Raw genomic sequence first — 21,617 nt, forward strand, 5'->3', positions numbered from 1 at the left:
CTTGCAGGGGGAGCGGTCCTCCCCAAGACTCACCGGCAAAGCGACACTAAAACAGTGCAACTGTTGTAAGGTCATGTCGGCGTGGATGTTAATATCCCCTAGGAAAACCAAACTAGATGTCTCCAGGAGAACATCCGCCACGAAATGGAGCAGCTCAGGCAGGGAAGCCTTGGTGCGGTGCGGAGGTCAGTACACCAAAAGGAATCCTGTACTGCCCCTATTGCCCAACTTGCAGAACATGCACTCAAGAGAACTGGGTCTTCCCAATAGGACGCCTGCTCCACAGGGTAGGACACAAACCAATGCTTTCAAGTTTTGTTTTTTTAAAAAAAAGACTGACTAAACATGTGGAAGAGCTTTTTGACAGCAAGAGGTGTTAGTGGATTGGACTCCCTTGGGAGTGCTGGAATTTCCATTCTTTGAGGTTTTCAAATGAAGTTGGATGGTCATCTGTCATGGATGCTTTACTTGCTATTCCTGCATCACATGGGTGGAATAGATTGCACCAGGGATCACTTCAAGCTCAAAAATTCTACAATTCCGTGATTCTCCCCTGTATGAATTCTTTGATGGATATTCAGATGGGCTCTCTGCCTGAAACTCTTTCCACATTCCACACACTGATAGGGTTTCTCCCCTGTATGAATTTTTTGATGGAAAGTGAGATTGGCGCTCCGCCTGAAGCTTTTTCCACATTCCACACACTGATAGGGTTTCTCCCCTGTATGAATTCTTTGATGCAAAGTGAGAGAGGAGCTATGAGTGAAGCTCTTTCCACATTCAAAGCATTTATATGGTTTCTCCCCTGTATGAAATCTGTGATGGGAAGTGAGAGAGGAGCTATCAGCGAAGCTCTTTCCACATTCCACGCACTGATAGGGTTTCTCCCCTGTATGAATTCTTTGATGGGAAGTGAAATAGGAGCTCGTACTGAAGCTCTTTCCACATTCCACACACTGATAGGGTTTTTCCCCTGTATGAATTCTTTGATGGGAAGTGAGATTGGAGCTCGTACTGAAGCTCTTTCCACATTCCACACACTGATAGGGTTTCTCTCCTGTATGTATTCTTTGATGGGAAGTGAAACAGGACCTATCAGTGAAGCTCTTTCCACATTCCATGCACTGATAGGGTTTCTCCCCTGTATGAATTCTCTGATGCCTAGTGAGATCGGAGCTCGAACTGAAGCTCTTTCCACATTCCACACACCGATAGGGTTTCTCCCCTGTATGAATTCTTTGATGGGAAGTGAGACTGTGGCTGTGACTGAAGCTCTTTCCACATTGCATACACTGATAGGGTTTCTCTCCTGTATGAATTCTTTGATGGGAAGTGAGATCGGAGCTCGAACTGAAGCTCTTTCCACATTCCACACACTGATAGGGTTTCTCCCCTGTATGAATTCTTTGATGGGAAGTGAGACTGTGCCTGTGACTGAAGCTCTTTCCACATTCCACACACTGATAGGGTTTCTCCCCTGTATGAATTCTTTGATGGGAAGTGAGACTGTGGCTGTGACTGAAGCTCTTTCCACATTCCACGCATTGATAGGGTTTCTCCCCTGTATGAATTCTTTGATGGGATGTTAGAGAGGAGCTCGCACTGAATATCTTTCCACATTCCAGGCACCGATAGGGTTTCTTTCCAATGAGATTTCGTTGATGGGAACTGGAATGGGAGCTCTGACTGCAGCTCTTTCCACACTGCAAATTTTTACGTGCCTTCTCCACTCTGCAGATTGTGTTGTGGTCTCCTTTGTTCGTCCTTTCCAATTCATCACAATCTGCAATGGAGAGAAAAAGGGATTAGACCCTCAGGAACAAATGAAGCCCCCAGTTTGGAAATAATGCCCATTAAATTTGTTGTAGAGAAGGCAGTGTTCATTACCTTTGTTATTTGTAATAAACCAATGTATTTAATATTGGATTCTAATCGTTGGTTAAATGTTGCTTTGTTTGAAGTAAGTTACTCATTTTATAAATTTTGTACTTTTTTCATTGGATTAGATTGTTGTTATTATTACTGTTTCATGTTTATACAGTAGCACCTCAGGTTACGTAACCCTCGGGTTATATAAACATCAGCTTATGAAAGCGACAAATCCATGCGCCCTGATCCTTGTGTTGCGAAAACCTCGGGATCTGGCCGGATCTCCGGGCCGGATCCCATTCGCAACCATAAATACGACTGTATATGTGTTGGAAGCTTCCCAGATTGGCTGGGGCAACCCAACCAGATGGTCAGGGTATACATAAAAATTATTATTATTACTATTATTATCACTGCTACTACTACCTGAGATTCAATCAGCCTGGCTCTTCTCTGGGGCAGATGTTGTTTGGCCCAGTCATGGCATCCCCTCCATCTCCAGTGTCAGTCGTCTCTTTGGTCAACCCAAGACTGACAGCAGCAAAAACAAAAACAGAAAACCTGACTGAAGCTACTTATCTTTCCTAACAACTCTGAAGCTGACATTTAAGATGCCTGGGCAGTTCAAATCAGCCCAACTGTGGTAGTAGGAGGCAGAACTGAAGATTGTTCACAGAAAAAACTGTAATCTACTATTTCTTGTGGGGGTGTTAGGTTCCCAGGTGTTGTAATGGGCGCTGTGAAAATATATGAGGTTTGTCACATAGAGGTATTTTTTGAATTTCCTGGCAGATATGACGATCCCACAAAGAGGCTTACCAAGAGAGGCCACGATCCCCCAATTCTCCTCCATGACATCCTTATGCAGAGCTCTCTGGTCAGGATCCAGCAACGCCCACTCCTCGTCCGTGAAACGAACAGCGACATCTTCAAAGCACACTGGACCCTAAAAGAAAAAGGGAAATGTCCTCCTCTGAGACAGCAGAAATATGATCTGCTACACAATGCTCTGTTATTTCCTTCCTGTTAATTGCTGTGTTATTTCAATAGGATTGCTTTGCTGCACATTTTTATTATGGTTACCTATTTTAACACTTTAATTGAATTCTTTTATTCTGCATTTTAACTGTGGGTATTCATCTTTTTGCAAATAGGTGGTACTACTCCAGCTTATGTTTACGTTATTCTGCCTACGCAAGCATTCCAGTTTCCCCGATGGAAGGATCCACTTTCTCCTCTCCTCGTGAGTTGTTCTGGGGAGGTTCCCTTCCAATGCCCTAGAGCGAAATTCAAGGGGTTCATGGGGCATGGAGAGGGGAAGGAGTGGGGAGCAGGCCCCATTTTGCAGCAGATAGGGCTGGCTAGGTGAATCCTGGACATTATTTGTTCTCTTCTGTCCACTGCTTAGAAGCCTATTTTAGCATTCTTTGATGAATATAGAAATACAAGAAGCCTAGTTTGGATGGCCATCTGTCTTGGAGGATCTAGCTGAGACTCCTGCAATGCAGGGGGTGGGACTTGATGACCCTTGGGGTCCCTTTCATCTCTAGGATTCCATGAAAACTGCAACTACAGATGAATCCTACTGGCAACATTCAGAAGGCTGGTGTCACAGAGCTATCTGGGCAGGAAATCCCACAGTTCACAGCTGCAGTTAACTCTTTATCAGCAAGAACACGATGTTCACAGACTTGGCTGAGTTTCGGGCTTCATGAGAACAGCAGCTCATTCCCTGAGCCTCTTCCTCCACAAAAGCAGTTGCTGAGAGTGAAGGTCCCTGGCTCCCCACAGCTTTCCAAGTCCCCTCCTCTCTGGGGTTTCTGGCAAGCGATCCAACAGTGTCAATTCCATTGTAAGCCATCTGCTGGATCTGAGAGACAAGCAGGGAGGGGGGCTTCTGGCAGAAGGAGAGGGAGCCCCCGTGGCTCCTCCTTCTCCTGACTCACCTCTGCCTCTCGACCTTCCTCCTCCCACTCACCTCCTTCCTCTTCTGCCTCTGATTCTGCACTGCATTCTGCCACAGAGTATCCCAGCTCACTAAGCCCTGTTGCCCCTTCAGCTTCTGACACCTCCTCTTCCCAGGTTTCTCCCTCTGACCGCCAATCCTTCCTCCACGGGATCCAAGATGGCCACCGATCTGTGAGGCAGGGTGAGGCAGCTGTTCTCACCATTTTATAGTTTTATGGTCCTTTTATTGTTTTACTTTATTGTTTTACTGCCCTATTTTATCATTTCATGGTTTTACTTCCTTGTTATCTCGGACGCCTTCCCACTGAGCTAGGAGGGCGACATGGCCCAGAAAGGCGCCGCTGACGACGACGCGGCCTCCACCACCACGGCAAAGGAGCTCAGAAAATTGGTCTCAATTACCTGCCTGCCTTGGAAGTAGTCCCACGGAGAAGCCTCCTGCAACACCCGACGGAGCCAATGAACCGAGGTGAGATTTTTGCCAACTTGACCTTTGCAATATAAATAATGGTGACGACCAGGAGTGGCTGTAGAACACCAGGCTTTTATCGGAGTGATCTAAGACCTCTCTCTAAAAGAGCTACCCTTTAAGAATAGGGGTAAAGTCAAGCCGAGTGAGAATCAGCAGGAAACTGAAACTTCTCCCTCCTGCACTGAAGGGCCGGCTGTGCAGAGAGAGGATTGTATAGAAGAATGCCACAACAAGGGCCAATAAAGCCCAAAGTAAATCCAAACACAATTGGTACAGTCACCAAAGTACTCCCAAAACAGAGACTAAAATCCCAAGCTTCTCCTGAACCATCCCGAGTCTGAGAAGTGGAAGAACTAATGTTAAAACAAATTGCAGAGATGTCTTCAGGAAACCCTAAAACATCAAGAGACTCCTCCTTCCAACTTGAGACAAATGAGGATGAGGATTTATCAGTTATCAAATGGCTTGTGCTTTTAACTGAGGATATCGAAAATATAAAATCTCATCTGGCCACCTGTACAAAAATCCTCACTATAATGATGGACACTTGCAAAACTCTCTGTAGGGAATCCAGCGGGGTGACTGTAGAATTGGAAAGTAATAACAACTTCTTTCCTACCACCTGCAAAAACAGACCACCAAGGAAGGCCAAGAGATCTTGTAGGGCTACTGCCTTGAAAAGGAGGCCTATAAGGATAAAAAAGAGCAGAAATGTTAAAAATTCTAAGGCAGTGCGTTACAAAAAAATGGATTTTAAAAAGCTCTTTAATCTTCTCAAGAGAACAGTGGGAACACTGAGAAACTTCTAACTAGGAAATCTTCTAAGCAAGAACGTTCTATAAACCCTTGCCCTGACGCTGCGATGGATTGCTTGGAACCCTTAACACCTACCCCAACACCTAACTCCAAGCAAGACATCTTGATCCAAGATCCACGGTCTTACATTCTATCTGTAGATGAAACCAATCCTTCTAAGAAGAGAAATCAGACAAACCTAACAAATAAAAACTGGAATCTGGTGCTGTACCGAAACAAACTCATTTTATCAAATTATCCTAAACCCCCAGGACTCCTGTCACAAGAAGAACGTAAAGCCCATCTATTGAACCTTTTAAAGATCTATATGCCGGGTATACTTAATAACCCTACTGATTTGGCCCAAGTGGAATATCTATACTTCAACGGATTCCTTGCCAGAGCGGTGGTCTCATTCTACGAGGGGAGACTGGCAAAACTAGTGTACAAATGTAGAGAACACCTGGAGACGAGTGGTATAAGAATCTCAAGGTACTTTAAGAATGAAGCACCTCCAATTCCACTTATCCCCCATATTGTAAGTTTGCCAAAAACTCAACATGAGATTGACCAACATGTTCTAATTGATATAAACTCTGCGGAGGACATCTCCAAACATCCTTCTGGTCTGGTTGCCAAGGACTCTCAAAGGTTGGACTTCCTTGGGCCCAGGTATGCGGAGAATCAGGGAATCGACCTCGATAGCTTTGATAATAACTGACTCCACTCTTATAGCGTTCTCCCGCAAGAAGTTCAGAAAGAAATACTCCATAAAATTGATTCCCTTTATTTCTGCCTGACAAAAGTGACGGAGGAACAGCTGAGATTACCTAAACAAAATATGCTTGATAGAGACTGTGGTTCAGATTCTGTCCCACGCTTATACCACCAAGAACCTGTGGGTTGGGAAGGCACCCACCCCTACCAGCCAACTGGTTGTTGCGGAGATGAATCCACTCCTCCATACTCTGGAGGCGGAAACCCCATCACCAGACCCATCTATTATGCACCCCATCTCTGAGGCAAATATGACTACAACATCTGCCTGGGACAAAATCTGCCTGGGACAAAATTTAACGAATCTGAATTAGGCTCTCCATGTAAAGTGCCCCATATGGGTCCACTTACTTGTAATTTTATTAACCCACTCTCTTCTAACGTGTGCAAGTTGAATAAATCCATAGATACCATCGAACTGGTAACAGAACCAGCTGAACCAGACCAACAAATGAGAGACGACTCCATTTTATTTTTAGCCCCAAAGAATGATCTGGTTGAAGAACCGACAGGTCGTATTAACAAAACTATCCAAACAATTAATGATCACTCAACTAGTGGCACAATACCTGTTGACTTAATTTTGCTCTCTCTAAGTAATACTCCCCTAATTCTACCATCTGGCTCTGAAAAGTCGACTATCTTAGGCCAAACATCTGCCTTTAGCGAGACAAGTGGCACGACTTTACAGCCAAACCACCCCAATAAATTCAAACAGTTGGGATGTATAGCACGATTGCCACCTTCTCAAAGGAAAATTACTGATTTTTCTGAAGCTGAAACTCCCCCAAAGTTAGAATCCCATTCCCACATGATCTGACTACCTAACGACCAACCCAACCACTCCTCGATGTCATTTTATGCTGGATGGAGGGGGAAGAAATCTGATCCAGACTTCTTAAAATTTGTTAATTTATTTCAAGTAATTCTCCTACAAGAAACTTGGGAAGAGGAGGCGATTGACATAAATGGATACGATACCATTTTGCTTCCAGCTAGCCCCTCTCTTAAAGGTGGACGCCCTAGGGGAGGTTTGGCAATAGCCATTTCCCTCTAATTGCAAGCAAAACTTACACTTGTTAAATCTTCCTCTCCTTACGCGATTACAGGACTGATTTCAGGAGGGAAATTTGAATTACTGGTAACAAATGTTTGTTTCCCCCCCGGGGGGCAGGTAGTGGACCTCCATTCCAAATGGGAAACACTTGAAGAACACCTGGCTTTCTGTTATACTAAGTTCCCAAACATTTCAGCAGTCATGGGAGGTGATTTTAATGCTCGTACAGCTGCAAACTGGGAAGCGCTAGGCAAGGCCAAATGGTGGGTCATACCTGATCACCAGAACTTGGATTTCTCCCCTCATATACAGAGAAAATCGAAAGATAATAGGGTTAACGAAGTGGGAACCCTTCTTTATCAGCTGATTTTACGTTTTAATTTGATAATTTTAAACGGAAATTGTCCCCCGGATATTCCGGGTGAGTTTACTCATTTGAGCACACTTACAAATAGTGTTCTCGATTATTTTATTGTTTCCAGAGATTTATTCCCAAATTTTTCTTATTTTAAAATAGAAAACGTCCAAATGAATGACCATCTCCCCTTGAGTGCCAAGCTTTCTCTAGATTGGAAGTCTATCAAGCCTAGACACCCCATAAATATGGGAATAAATACTGCAGAACAAGTGAGAGGAATAAAATGGTCAGTAACTCAAACCCAAAAATATATGGAATTCTTCCAACAAGAGAAAATTCAAACTCATGTTGTTTTATATTTAGATCTGTATGGGCATGAACGAATTATTAATTCATTCTCTTTGCTTACAGAAGATCTTATGTCCTTTTTTGCAGTACCAGCAAATCGGGCCCATTTTAAGACCGGTGACCCCTGGTTTAATTTAAAATGCAAACAAGCTAGACGACATCTCTGTGCCATTTACAATGAATATAAATCTTCTGGTGCTTTAGTATTACCTAGGAATTACCAGCAAGCAAAAACAGCATATAAGCAAGCCCAGAGAATGGCTAAGCAAGAGTGGCAACATAATTACTGGCAGGCGCTAATAGTCGCCTCTGGTTCATGTAGCTCACGGCAATTTTGGCAACTGGTTAATAGAAGATCAAGGAGATATCCCTTAACAATAATTCCTGCCCCGGTCTGGGAATCCTTTTTAAGGAAATATTTTGCATCACCAGATTCCAATACCAACGCTCTTGATGATGTATTTGACCATCTCCCCATCTGGCCTCCTACTGACCCCGACGAAATCTTGAATTTAATCTCTAAACTTAAAATCGGCAAAGCCCCTGCGCCAGATTTGGTTCCGGCGTAAGCCATAAAACTACATTCCGACTGGTGGGCAAAAATCCTGGCTGTTACTTTCGATGCTATTAATGCAACTGGAAGGGTGCCAAAAATATGGAAGGACGCTATTATAATTCCAATATAAAAAAAAGGCTCCCCAGACGATCCGGAGAATTATAGGAATATTAGTTTACTGTCAATAGTTGGAAAGATATACACACGTTTTCTGCTGAATAGACTTACCCAATGGGCTGAAGAAAAGAAACTGATAGGCCCAGAGCAAGCAGGATTCAGACCGAACCAGTCAACTACGGACCATGTTTTAGTCTTGCACCATCTAGCCCGGAAATACTCCTCTTCAAACCGGGGCCAACTTTGTGCGGCTTTTATCGACCTTAAGGCTGCATTTGACAGCGTCCCCAGAAGGTTGCTCTGGGAAAAGTTGACCCAATGGGGAATTGATAGAAGACTTTTATGGTTAATAATCCAGCTGCATGAGGGGTCGGCTGCTAGGGTGAGAATAACCCCAGCCGGCGATCTCACAAACTCTGTGCCCATCAACAGAGGAGTCCGGCAAGGATGTATCCTAGCTCCTTTTCTTTTCAATTTATTCATTAGTGACATGAGGATACCATTGGCTGAATCTCAGGAAATCACCCATGCCCCCCGCCTCGCAAACTATCATTGCCCACTATTACTCTATGCTGATGATGCTGTGATTTTATCCTTCTCAAGAATTGGCCTCAGGAGAGCATTAAAATTCTTTGTTTCATATTGTAAAACAAATTCCCTCACTATAAATCAATCTAAATCAAAAGTACTAATCTTCTCAAAAAGTCGGAAATCCTATAAGTGGCAATTAGATGGAAAACCTATTGAACAGGTCTATAAATTTCAATACCTGGGAGTCTTTCTCCAATATAATCTGGGTTGGAAGGCCCATATTGCACATATTTTAAACAAGGCCAAGGCCCTATCCTTTGCGCCTTTTCTTTTCGGACGGGGCTCTTCATGTCCCATCTGCCCTGAAAGTATTCAAAGCTAAAGTAATTGCAACATTGGCATACGCTGTTCCTTTATGGGGGACCGCAGTAAACTTGATGCCCTTGGAGGTAATTCAAAACCAATTTCTAAGACGACTGCTTAAACTTCCTCAGTGCGTTAGTAACGCAGCTATTCGCTTAGAATTAAAAACTACATCTTTAGAAAATACTCTTTGGAGGCGCAGCCTTTGTTACTGGTTGTCCTTAAGGCATAGGCTCCCGAATCTGTATTTGATCCAATGCCTCTGGAGAGATAATTTTCCCGTCCTAGGTGCAAAAGAGATCCATTCTAAAGTAGTGACCTATGAATCATAGAATCCTAGAGTTGGAAGAGACCCCAAGGGCCATCGAGTCCAACCCCCTGCCAAGCAGGAAACACCATCAGAGCACTCCTGACATATGGTTGTCAAGCCTCTGCTTAAAGACCTCCAAAGTAGGAGACTCCACCACACTCCTTGGCAGCAAATTCCACTGTCAAACAGCTCATACTGTCAGGAAGTTCTTCCTAATGTTTAGGTGGAATCTTCTTTCTTGTAGTTTGGATCCATTGCTCCGTGTCCGCTTCTCTGGAGCAGCAGAAAACAACCTTTCTCCCTCCTCTAGGTGACATCCTTTTATATATTTGAACATGGCTATCATATCACCCCTTAACCTCCTCTTCTCCAGGCTAAACATGCCCAGCTCCCTTAGCCGTTCCTCATAAGGCATCGTTTCCAGGCCTTTGACCATTTTGGTTGCCCTCCTCTGGACACGTTCCAGTTTGTCAGTGTCCTTCTTGAATTGTGGTGCCCAGAACTGGACACAGTACTCCAGGTGTGGTCTGACCAGAGCAGAATACAGTGGCACTATTACTTCCCTTGATCTAGATGCTATACTCCTATTGATGCAGCCCAGAATTGCATTGGCTTTTTTAGCTGCCGCGTCACACTGTTGGCTCATGTCAAGTTTGTGGTCAACCAAGACTCCTAGATCCTTTTCACATGTACTGCTCTCAAGCCAGGTGTCCCCCATCTTGTATTTGTGCCTCTCATTTTTTTTGTCCAAGTGCAATACTTTACATTTCTCCCTGTTAAAATTCATCTTGTTTGGATTGTTTCCATCAGAATTATTGGAATTGGACCTAGCCACAGCAAAAAAAAAGAAAAAAGAAAAAAGAAAAAATCTCACTCAAAAACTTGAGGAGATTGACCTACAACAAAACACCATTTCGGGTAGTGGCACTTGCTCACCATTAAATCTTGGCATAGTGCCCTCACAGCAGATACCATTTTATTTGACCTCTTTATTAAGGCAAGATTTAATGCCTTTCCTTCCAAAGTCTTGAATAATAGATTTTCCAATGGTCGGATCTCAGTGGTGTGTGTATGCGATAATAGATCTATAGAATCTACTATTCTGTTATACTATTCTGTTGTTCACTACATTCAGTTTCTCGGATCAGATTTTTGTCCCCTTTATTATTGGAAATCTCAGGTGACTCCTTGGAAACACAGCTAATTCATTTATTGCAAGATTCTGACCCGAGTAGGTCCCTTTCTGTTGCCAGATTTCTGATAACAGTATTAGCCTATAAAAGGAAAAATGGATTACTCTATGATTATTGATTTTGCCTAAATAATATTGATTTATACTCCCCTACTCGCAATAAGATAACTCAGAACAATCAAGCGCTGATCCTCAACAGAAGCAGATTGGTTATTTGCCCTATGTACAACTGTACTGAATTACATTCACTGGACCAACAAAGAACGTATATACTTAAAAAAATTGATTTAGTACTCAGAGGCCTTCTATTAGAAGGCAACATTATCAATGTAGATTTTCTCCCAAATGACAATAAGTATAATCGAGTGATGCTGACATTTAAAGATGACTCGACCGCAAAACAAATATTACCGTATTTTTCGCCCCATAAGACACACTTTTTCCCCTCCAAAAATGAAGGGGAAATCGGGGTGCGTCTTATGGGGCGAATGCCTGCAAGCCTCGCGCGCCTGGCAGGAGGTCCCACCTGGTGCGTGAGGCTTGGGGCGGCAGCCTGTCGCCCGAAGCACGGGGAGCCCTCCGGAGGGCTCCCCCTGCTTCGGGCGAGTGTCTGCAAGCCTCGCGCACCCGGCAGGAGGTCCCAACGGGTGCGCAAGGCTTGGGGCGGCAGCGGACTGCTTGCGCGCACCTAGAAGCTTGGGGCGCGCTGACCTCAGCTCACCCCAAGCTTCTGGATTAGCGCAGGGGTCCGCTAGCCCTGGGAGAGGCGCCCGGCTCTCCCACGCTAGCGGAGACCTTGCCGGCACGCAGAAGCTTGGGGCGCGCTGAGCTCCTGGTGTAGCGCAGCGCACCTGGGGGGGAAATAAAAATTTTTCCTTTATTTCCCCCCAAAAAACTAGGTGCGTCTTATGGGCCGGTGCGTCTTATGGGGCGAAAAATACGGTAATTAATAAGGAGAAGCTGCAAAGGGTGGACCTGACAGTGACTCGCCTATTCGAAGTGCCCGGTCCCCCCTCGCACCTCATCAAATTAAATAAGAAAGACATCCATTCAAAGGTGGTGGAAAACAATAAAGCTGAATTTCAGAATATCCACCAGTCACCCCATGAACTGGGTACCCCCACACACAACTTCTCCTTTGAAGAAAATACCTTAATTAGTCAATTCTGGACATTTCCTCCTTTAATACAAGCTGAAATCCTAGAAAGATTAGAAACGCTAAGAAATAAGCTGGCAGGAAAAGACTTATATAAGGAAACCAAGGTCGAGGCCCAAAGAAAGAGCAAGAGCCCTCCCAAAATGATCATCTCACAAGAACTCGATTCAGCGGCTCGTCGACCACGTAACCTTCAGATAAAGGAAGAGATTAATCTACCTGCAATCGAGAAAGTACAACTCATAAAGCAGAATAATGCATCGCTCCCTATAAGGAAAAACATGCCTAAGGAAACCTCACCAGGCTTCTGGTCCAAAATGAGATACTTGGATGAAGTGGAATTAGGCTACAACCAGGTAGAGTACCCCCAGGAGGAGGCCTTGTATAGCAAAGGCCCCGTGTCTACCAATGTGAGCACGCTATATTTACCATCTGACACCATAGAACACCTGGGCAGCTCTCCATGTAAGGATGATAGTCGACTGCCATGTAGAATGGTAAATTCCAACAATTCCAACCTGGGCAGCTCTCCATGTAAGGATGATAGTTGACTGCCACGTAGAATGGTAAATTCCAACAGTACCTTGGAAGATAATTGTCAAGGAGTGGATCCTGGTAAAGCCAACCTTAGCTTTTTATCATGGAATATCGCAGGTCGGCAAAAAAAGGCAGCTGACCCATCCTTTGTTAAATTTATCCAAGGCTACGACATAGTATTTTTACAGGAGACATGGCTCACAGGGGACCTAGAAGTTAATGGCTTTTCCTCAATGTCCCTCACAGGATCCCCAAGCACTAAAGGGGGGAGAGTCAAGGGCGGATTAGGCATTTTAATATCTACAAGGTTGAGGGCGTCCTTAGTAAAGTTAGAGCCACTGAAACACCTGGCTATGGCCTTACTAGTGAAAAGTAGATTCTTCACCCTGCTACTTATTAATGTATATCTCCCCCCCCCCAAAAAAAAGAGGCAAGCAGCTGATTAAAAACACCTGGCATAGGCTGGAAACATACATTGATGGTTTGATGACTCAAACCCCTGCAGTTTCATTGCTAGTGGCTGGTGACCTTAATGCCAGAACTGGCCAGTCTGACGAAGCACTATATGCACCCTTTCACGACTCTCCACCCATCGTGGAAGAAAACCATCTTATACCCACCAGACTCTCAAAAGACAAGGGATGTAATTATGCAGGTCTATGCCTATTGCGTCTTTCTAATAAGCTGGACCTGGTCATACTAAATGGGCGCAAGAATGGGGAGACTTGTGGGGAATTTACTTTTATATCAAACGCAGGAGCTTCCGCTATCGACTATGTTATGGTATCATTTAATCTCCTAAATAGAGCCCTTGAGTGCAAAGTGGAGGAGAGGGTTGACAGTGATCACTTACCGCTCTGCCTCCTCCTGGATGCAAGAAAAGACTTATTTTGTAACGATAAACTTGAAGCCCCCAGGTCCTCTAATATGGAGTTGAGATACTCACGTATTAGATGGTCCGAAAAGCTGAATGTCGAAACATCTGAAAGGCTATACTCGGACATATTCCTCATGAGAAGAGATAATCTCTTAAACTCACCATGTTTTGAATCTACAATAATCTTGTTCCAGGAGCTGATCTCATTTTTGCAACCCCACTTGACCCAAAAAAAGACATCGCGCCAACCTTTATTCTCCAACAAATCCAAAACCTGGTTTGATCAGGAATGTATTGCTACGAAGCGTTCTTTGCTGAATAAGTACAGGAATTACAAATCAGCAAACTTACCCTTGCTTCCTGCGGAATGGTTCGAAGCCAAACGTAAATATAAAGATCTGATTAAAAAAAAAAAAAAAGCTTCAGGCCCAAAGGGGGGGAGTGGCAACGTTTATTAGAGGCCTCTCGAAGGAAAGATTCAGCCACTTTTTGGAAAATAGTCGCAAAAAGTTGGCAAGACTCCCTGATTGAAATTGATTATACTATACCATTTGGGATCTGGGAGGCTTACTTTCTATCTTTATATACATCAAATCAACATCTGCAGGCCCTGCCCCCAGCTCCGAGTGATACTGGCGCTGAATGGCCTCCAGTAGCAACTGAAGACATCTATAGGCTCATTCAACCCCTTAAACCTGGAAAAGCCCCCGGCGTAGACAACATTACTCCGGAACTCCTCAAGGCTAATGTTGAATGGTGGGCTCCTGTGTTAGCTGCCTTACTTACCAACATAGATCATTCGGCCACTATCCCTGAGGACTGGGGATTAGCAATCATCATACCTTTATTCAAGAAGAAGAAGAAGAAGAAGAAGAAGAAGAAGAAGAGTTTGGATTTGATATCCCGCCTTTCACTCCCCTTCAGGAGTCTCAAAGCGGCTAACATTCTCCTTTCCCTTCCTCCCCCACAACAAACACTCTGTGGGGTGAGTGGGGCTGAGAGACTTCAGAGAAGTGTGACTGGCCCAAGGTCACCCAGCAGCTGCAGGTGGAGGAGCGGAGACACAAACCCGGTTCCCCAGATTACGAGTCCACTGCTCTTAACCACTACACCACACTGGCTCTCTCTATTCAAGAAAGGGAGTCGATCAGACCCGGCTAATTACAGGCCAGTCAGCCTCCTAAGTATTATCAGCAAACTGTACGCTGCCCACCTACGCGACAAATTAGTGGACTGGCTGGAACAAGACCACATTCTTTCAGAAGCACAGGCTGGTTTTAGGGCAAATCGGTCAACCTTAGACCAGGGCCTTGTTCTCCAACATCTTGCAGAGAAATATACATCAAGAAAAGGAGGTTCCCTATACGTGGCCTTTATAGATTTCAAATCTGCCTTTGATTTAATACCGAGGGACAGGCTTTCGGGAAAGCTAAGCGTCGCAAATATAACCAAACGCCTACTGTATCTCATCCACAGTCTATATGAAAATACACGGATCCGGGTACGGTGTGACCGACAGGGCCACCTATCCAAGGAAATCCAAATCTATCAGGGGGTCAGGCAAGGGTGTGTCCTTGCGCCTATTCTATTTAATTTTTATATTAACTCGTTAGTAGGAAATATGGAGAAGGAAAATGCCCACACACACCCCCAAATTGGCTGGTACGCCCCTCCCGGTCCTTTTATATGCGGATGACACAGCTTTAATTTCTTTTTCTTGCGTTGGATTAAGAAAACTTTTGAGATCTTTTACTAATTACTGCAGCATCGAACAGCTAACAATTAACTACAACAAATTCAAAGTCATGGTGTTCTCTAAAAAAAGGAGGAGGCACAAATGGAGAATAGACAATCGCTCAATAGAACAGGTAGCAACCTTTAAATACCTGGGTGTAACCTTCCAGGAAAGGGGCTCCTGGCGCTTTCAGATTAATAATACTATTGCAAATGCAGAAAGATCTACCAAAGCGTTAATAAGATTCTTCTATGGGAAAGGGGGCCAATACATACCGGCAGCCTCCCAGGTCTTTGCTGCCAAAATACTATCACAATTGTTATATGGATCCCAGATCTGCAGCTTTAAAAACCTTACTCTCCTAGAGGCATTCCAAACTAAGTTTTTCCGCTGCCTGCTGGGGATACCCTCTTGCGTATCCAACATAGCGGTCCGTTTGGAGGTTGGGCAAATTCCTATCAGCACTCGGATATGGATATTGAAGATTCATTATTGGCTAAAGCTTATTTTCTTCCCGGTTGGGCTGGCACCTTTAACCCTATTAGATAACTACCAATCTAAATGGAAAGCTACACTGCTGGAAAAGCTCAAAGGCTTGGGGATCCCACAGCAGACCCTGATAGCGACAGGCTTCGAGAAAGCTAGGACTACAATTCGCCAGCGTATCTGGGACGTAGAATTACAATGCCACATGAGCGAAATGATCAAACACCCAGCAATAAGGGACCATGGGAGAGGTTTCTCTCCAGCTAACTATCTGTCAGGTCTTCAGGTACCCAAATACAGACGGTCTTTTACTCTCGCCAGATTCAACGTTCTCCCTTCTGCCTTACTTCAGGGCAGATTTGAGGGTAAACCATATACAGCACGGGTCTGCCCTTGTGGCTCGTTGGAAGTTGAAACTGCTCTACATGTACTATTACGTTGCCGTCTTTATGAGGATATACGTTTGACTTTTATTACACCTGTTTTGCAAAAGTCCAGGAAAGAATCGGAACTCCATCGAATCGGAACTGCTAGAGGATAAGAATCCCAAGACTACATTAAATGTAGCCAAATTCTGTGTGTCTGCAATCAATCGCAGGAAGCAAGTGGTATCCCATGATGACCAAACCCCCAAATGTTAACTACAGGGAGCACGCTAATAATTAATTTTAATTTTTATATTTAAATCCTTGTTATATTCATATTGTCCTCTGCATCTCTGGTTGTTGTTTTTTAATGATCTGCGATATTGTGTGTGTTGTGACTGGTCTGTGACCGTATTAATAAATTCATTCATTCATTGATTTATACTGATAATTTGATATTTTAAGCACTATATTGTTCTTATTTTAATGGAATTTAGAAACTTACGGTCTGAGATGTACTTGATTTAAACGTAATTTAATTTATTAATTTTATCTTGTTATACCTGTGTTGCTGTCTGATGTATTGAATGTGGGCCTATGGCCGCAATAAACTATCTATCTATCATCTATCTATCTATCTATCTATCTATCTAATCCTTCCTCCACCTTCACTCCTTGGGCTCAGAGCAATCTTCCCTTCCTTGTTCCCTGGCTGCTTCCCCCCACCATTCCTCTGTGCCCAAGCAGTCCATGACATTGCTCCATCCCTCGGCCTCTGTCCCCACAAGGCAGCTTCCCCTGACCTGATCTGGTTCCACAGCCACTGCTTCCCTTCTGCCACCATGAAAAGATGGATCAGGAGGTTTTGCCGGCATCCTTCTGCCACCTGCAAGAGAAAAAAAGGTAATCAGGATGCCAGGAGTGCCTGCTTCTCTCACAGAGGAAACAAGACATCTCTAACTACAGATGGGCCTTTGAGAAAGCCTTACCTACTGAGTGCAGTTGGAGGTTTGTGCCCATTTCATGTTAGGTGTGCAGAAATATATCTCCCCTCCTCTGAACCCTCTGAGCCCAACCCCCACCCCTCAAAAAAAAAAAAAAAACCAAGATGAAAAGAACCCTCAGATGAGCTGGAAAACCAACAGAACAAGACCAAATGGAGAAGAGCCACCTTCCTCCTTACCCAGTGGCCTCTCTCTGGTGTCCAACAGAGGCCTCTCTGCCTCACAGGAATCCAGGTCCATTTCTGCAAAATGATCCCTTTTCTGAAAGAACAACAAGAATTCAAAACAGTAAATTAAAGGTGAGAAATATTAGAAAGAGAACGCAAAGACAGATACTTTAAGGGTGTTAGATTTCATTCCCTGAAAACGGATGGGCCATCAGCAGACCATTTTTGGATGTTCTCCATCCTGTTTGGAGCCCCTTGGGAGTATCCAGAGGAAGGTCTCTCTCACCTGCTTTCTCTCCTCTGCCTGACTCAGGAGGAAACCTTCAGCCAGGGCCACTGTCTGGGAACTGGTCTCCGCTCCACACTCCCTCACCCAGCTCTCCATCTCTGGTGGAAGGACAGCCAGGAACTGCTCCAAGATCACCAGGTCCAGCATCTCAGCTTTCGTGTGCCTTTCTGGCTTCAGCCACTGATGGCAAAGGTGGTAGAGTTGGCTGCAAACCTCTCGGGGTCCTTTGGCCTCCTGGAAGCAGAACTGCCTCAACTGCTGGCTCTGCACCTCTGAGCGGAGGGTATCCTCCTCACCCAGGATCTTCTGCACACAGTTTTCCAAGATTCCCCCACTGCTCCCAGTTTGGATTGCATGGCCTCTTCCTGCTCTGGGGCCAGCTGAGTCTCGCTCATCCATCTGTGCTCTCAGGAAGCCTCTGAGAGATCGGAAGGAACCTTTTGGTCTTCTGCCAAGTTCTGTCTGTCTGAATGAGAAGCTCTAGCAAATCCTACAAAGCAATTACATTGTTCTGTTACAAAAGCTGTACAATATCAGGAGAAGAAAAAACTTCCCTGAGCAAGCATGGATGAGTCTTGCTGGGAACCAGGGTAGGACTGCACCACAGCCCAGACTCTGAGCTATCTTTCTAAAAAGGAGGAGGAGGAGATGTAGGCCTCTAGAAGGGAGATTGTGGAAATGTGGAGGCAAGTGAAGAGATTAATGCGAGGCGAATCAGCCTGGTTGCTCCTTCCTTCCAGTCAATGCATGAAGTCAGAACTGATTGACAAGGGAGTCATTGGTTCCTAGTGAAAAATGACTAGGTGTCTTGAGTCCGAATCTCCTTTCTTGTAGCTTGGAGCCATGGGTTGGAATCCTGCACCCAGGTGACATGGCTCTCCAAAAGGCAGGCCTCACTGTAGACTGCCTTTGTTGATCTAAAAGCAGCCTTTGATACAGTCTCCAGAACAGTCTCTGGGACAGACTACAGGGGACCTACATAGAACTAAGAGCTTCTGCTCTTAATTCAGGCACTGCGCGCAAACACGGCTCTTAGAGTCAGGTGCAGCCGCCTAGGACACCTAACGGACCCTATTAAAACCTCTAAAGGAGTCAGGCAAGGGTGCCTATTAGCCCCTCTACTATTCAATTTAATAATAATAATAATAATAATAATAATAATAATAATAATAATAATAAATTTTATTTATATCCCGCCCTCCCCAGCCGAAGCCGGGCTCAGGGCGGCTAACAACACTAAAATAGTGCAACATTATAAAAACATCATAAGAATTAATTAAAATCAAAATTGATGGCAACCATAAACTAAAGTATTGTAAAGATTGCCAAAGGAGGGAGTCAGGCTGTGCCCTGGCCAAAGGCCTGGTGGAACAGCTCTGTCTTGCAGGTCCTGCGGAAAGATGTCAAGTCCTGCAGGGCCCTTGTCTCTTGTGACAGAGCGTTCCACCAGGTTGGAGCCGCAGCCGAAAAAGCCCTGGCTCTAGTTGAGGCCAGCCTAACCTCTCTGTGGCCTGGGACCTTCAGGATGTTATTTGCAGATCGTAGGTTCCTCTGTGGGGCATACCAGGAGAGGCGGTCCCGTAGATACGAGGGTCCTAGGCCGTGTAGGGCTTTGAAGGTTAAAACCAGCACCTTAAACCTGATCCTGTACTCCACCGGGAGCCAGTGCAGCTGGTATATCACCGAATGAATGTGATCCCGCAGCGAAGACCCCGTAAGGAGTCTCACTGCAGCATTCTGCACCCGCTGGAGTTTCTGGGTCAGTCTCAAGGGCATCCCCACGTAGAGCGAGTTACAATAATCCAGTCTGGAGGTGACCGTCGCGTGGATCACAGTGGCTAGGTCAGGGCGAGAGAGATAAGGAGCCAATTTCTATCTAAATAATTTAGTATCTGCACTCCATGACTCAGAACTCCACCCTCCAAAGCTCGCAAATCGGCATATTTCGGTCCTGCTATATTCCGATGATGAAGTAATTTTATCTAGAACCCCCATTGGACTCAAAAGAGCACTAAGAAAGCTCGCAGCATACTGTGAATTTGAATGTCTCAAAATCAACTATCAAAAGACCAAGATACTCGCTTTTGGGGCAAAACCAAAGCTTAAAAGCTGGGAACTCCAAGGCCATAAATTAGAACTAGTCACAAACTACAAGTATCTAGGAATGGTGGTACAGGCCTCAGGAGCCAACAAACTACACATAAACTCCATCGGGAGTTCAGCGGAAAAACCCGCAAATTGTATCCTTAAATTTTTCAGATCACAAGGGGGCTTCTTCGTTCCCGCAGCTTGAAAACTATACAAGGCCAAAACTTTGGCACAACTCCTTTATGGTTCCTTTTTGCGCCTGCCTTCCTCGGCTTCCTCCCCCCTTGAGAGAGTTCAATCTGGACTTCTTAGAGCTCTCCTCCAAGTGCCCAGATGTGTCTCAAACGCATGGGTTAGATGAGAAACGGGGATGATGAGAGTGGAAGCTAGCATCTGCCTAACATCAATCTACAAATGGCTGACATTGAATCTGCTCCCCAGAGGGATAGTAGCCCCATTGATCCTCTGTGACCAATTCCAGTCAGGCTGGCAGACTGCAGTCCTGAACACCCACCGGAAACTGGGTTTTGCCCCTCCAGACCTTCTAAGTCTGGGCTTGGGCCAGGCAAAAGCCACGGTCAGGCAAAGAATATTAGACACCGAGAGACAACAGGACTGCGCAAGGTGCTCCGACCATAAAATGGGAGAAATCGAGAAATATATAGCTGCACCGGCAGAATATCTCTTCTTTCTCGCATCTAGAAATGCAAGAAGAGCCTTGACACTCGCCAGAAGCTCGGGTCTTCCCTCGCTGGTCCTGGATGGAGCCTCTAGAAAAGCCCCGTATGCTCAGAGACTTCTCACCTGCCCATTGGGAGAGATAGGAAGCCAAAACACTTGTTCTTTAGACGTCCCTTTTACGAAGAGGCACGTAGTAAGACCACTGATCCCCTGCTGGTGAGGCTCGCTGACCTCCCGCAAAAGCAAAAATTAGACCTTTTCCTGTTAGGCAAAGGTCAGAAGATGACCTGGATGGTCGCCAGATTCTGTGTACAGATCTGTAGGCGCAGACCATCTCCCAACTCAAAATAGTCCGTCACGAAAATCCCCAAACTCGGTCTCATGGGTGACTCTGAGTCAACTCCCTGGGATAGTTTGTTGGTGTCCTTTGTTTTTAAATTTGTTGTTGTACATAAATTGCCTGTTTTACTTCTGTGACTGTACCCCCAGGTGTGTTTTATAAGCTGGTCTCTGACCGTAATAAATCATCTAATCTGACTCTCCTATCTCTTCTCCAACTCAACATACCCAGCTCCTCCTAAAGCTTGGCTTGATCTGCTTGGCTGGCCTCCTCTGCCAATAAGGAGAAAGAAAGAAGGGAAACAAAGGAAGAGGTTTGGGAGCAACCATTCACACGTGTTTCCTCTGTTGTGCAATGACGCTGACCCGTGTCACACACAGCAGAAGTCCTACTGATAGCCTTATTTAAAGAAGCGAGATTTCTATCTGCTGGATTTCCCAGGGGGCTCTGAATATTATTATTTTCTGGAAGGGGGGGGCGGTAACCTCCTCCCCTCCCCCCTCCACAAAAGATCTAAAGGAAGGAGACAGTTCCTGCCACCTCGCCCCTCCCTGGCAGGACCCCTTGCTCCCAGAGTCTTCTCCCCCCCCCCCACATGAGCCACCCTCCCCTCGGGCAGCCCTGGGACCCCCCCCCTTTCTCCCCACTGCACACTCCTGAGGGGGGGAGAGAGAGGAGACTCACCAGATCCCAGGAGAGGACTGCCCTTCCCAAAGGAGTAAGCAGCGCCTGCATAGAAATGCAGGACATACAGTACTGTAGTTGCAAACCTCGCGCAACCCCCTCCCTCCCTGGCAGGACCCCCTCCTCCCAGAGTCTTCTCCCCCCCCCACATGAGACACCCTCCCCTGTTGCATCCCTGGGACCCCCCCCCCCTTCTCCCCACTGCACCCTCCGGGGGGGGAAGGAGGAAGAGACTCACCAGATCCCCGTGGAAGAGAGCAAGGCAGCCTTTGCAGCAGAGGAAAGCAACCCCGCCCCCCCCCCACATGCAGGAAGGGGAGGGAGGGGCTTTTCCTCTGGAGGACCTGGCCCCCCTTCCTTCCTGTCCCCTCTAGGAATGCAGCTCGGTTCCCTTTAACCCTTGCAAAGCCGAGTCCCCCCTGCTCAGTCCTCTCTGCCTTTTCTCTCCTGCATTGCACAATCCCAGAGATGCTCCTTTTGAGGGGACGCTCTTGC

At 45.5% G+C, this 21,617-nt stretch overlaps 2 protein-coding genes across 4 annotated transcripts in view; both read right to left on the bottom strand.

The window, feature by feature from the left end:
* The window catches only part of LOC309530388 (uncharacterized protein), a 51,744-nt gene extending 30,740 nt beyond the window's left edge, over positions 1 to 21,004 (bottom strand). The window contains exon 1 of the mRNA XM_082219321.1: positions 20,637 to 21,004. The gene's annotated coding sequence lies outside the window, so the exon portion shown is untranslated. The remainder of the gene's footprint in view (positions 1 to 20,636) is intronic.
* On the bottom strand, positions 329 to 21,421 carry LOC309530383 (uncharacterized protein). 3 transcript variants are annotated; one of them, XM_082219312.1, is made up of 8 exons: positions 21,361 to 21,421; positions 21,123 to 21,167; positions 20,666 to 20,710; positions 17,327 to 17,819; positions 17,053 to 17,134; positions 16,673 to 16,755; positions 2,689 to 2,815; positions 329 to 1,783 (listed from the first exon to the last, which is right to left on the bottom strand). In XM_082219312.1, exons 4-8 carry the CDS (start codon positions 17,726 to 17,728, stop codon positions 513 to 515), a joined length of 1,965 nt encoding a protein of 654 aa, XP_082075438.1. In that variant the 5' UTR covers positions 17,729 to 17,819; positions 20,666 to 20,710; positions 21,123 to 21,167; positions 21,361 to 21,421; the 3' UTR covers positions 329 to 512. The 3 variants fall into 3 exon arrangements, with proteins under 3 accessions (XP_082075438.1, XP_082075439.1, XP_082075437.1); XM_082219313.1 differs by lacking the exon at positions 20,666 to 20,710; XM_082219311.1 differs by lacking the exons at positions 20,666 to 20,710; positions 21,123 to 21,167.
* Between the last annotated feature and the right edge of the window lie 196 nt (positions 21,422 to 21,617).

Source organism: Podarcis vaucheri (genome assembly GCF_965113315.1).
Source record: "Podarcis vaucheri genome assembly, chromosome: 4".
Classification (NCBI taxonomy): domain Eukaryota; kingdom Metazoa; phylum Chordata; class Lepidosauria; order Squamata; family Lacertidae; genus Podarcis; species Podarcis vaucheri.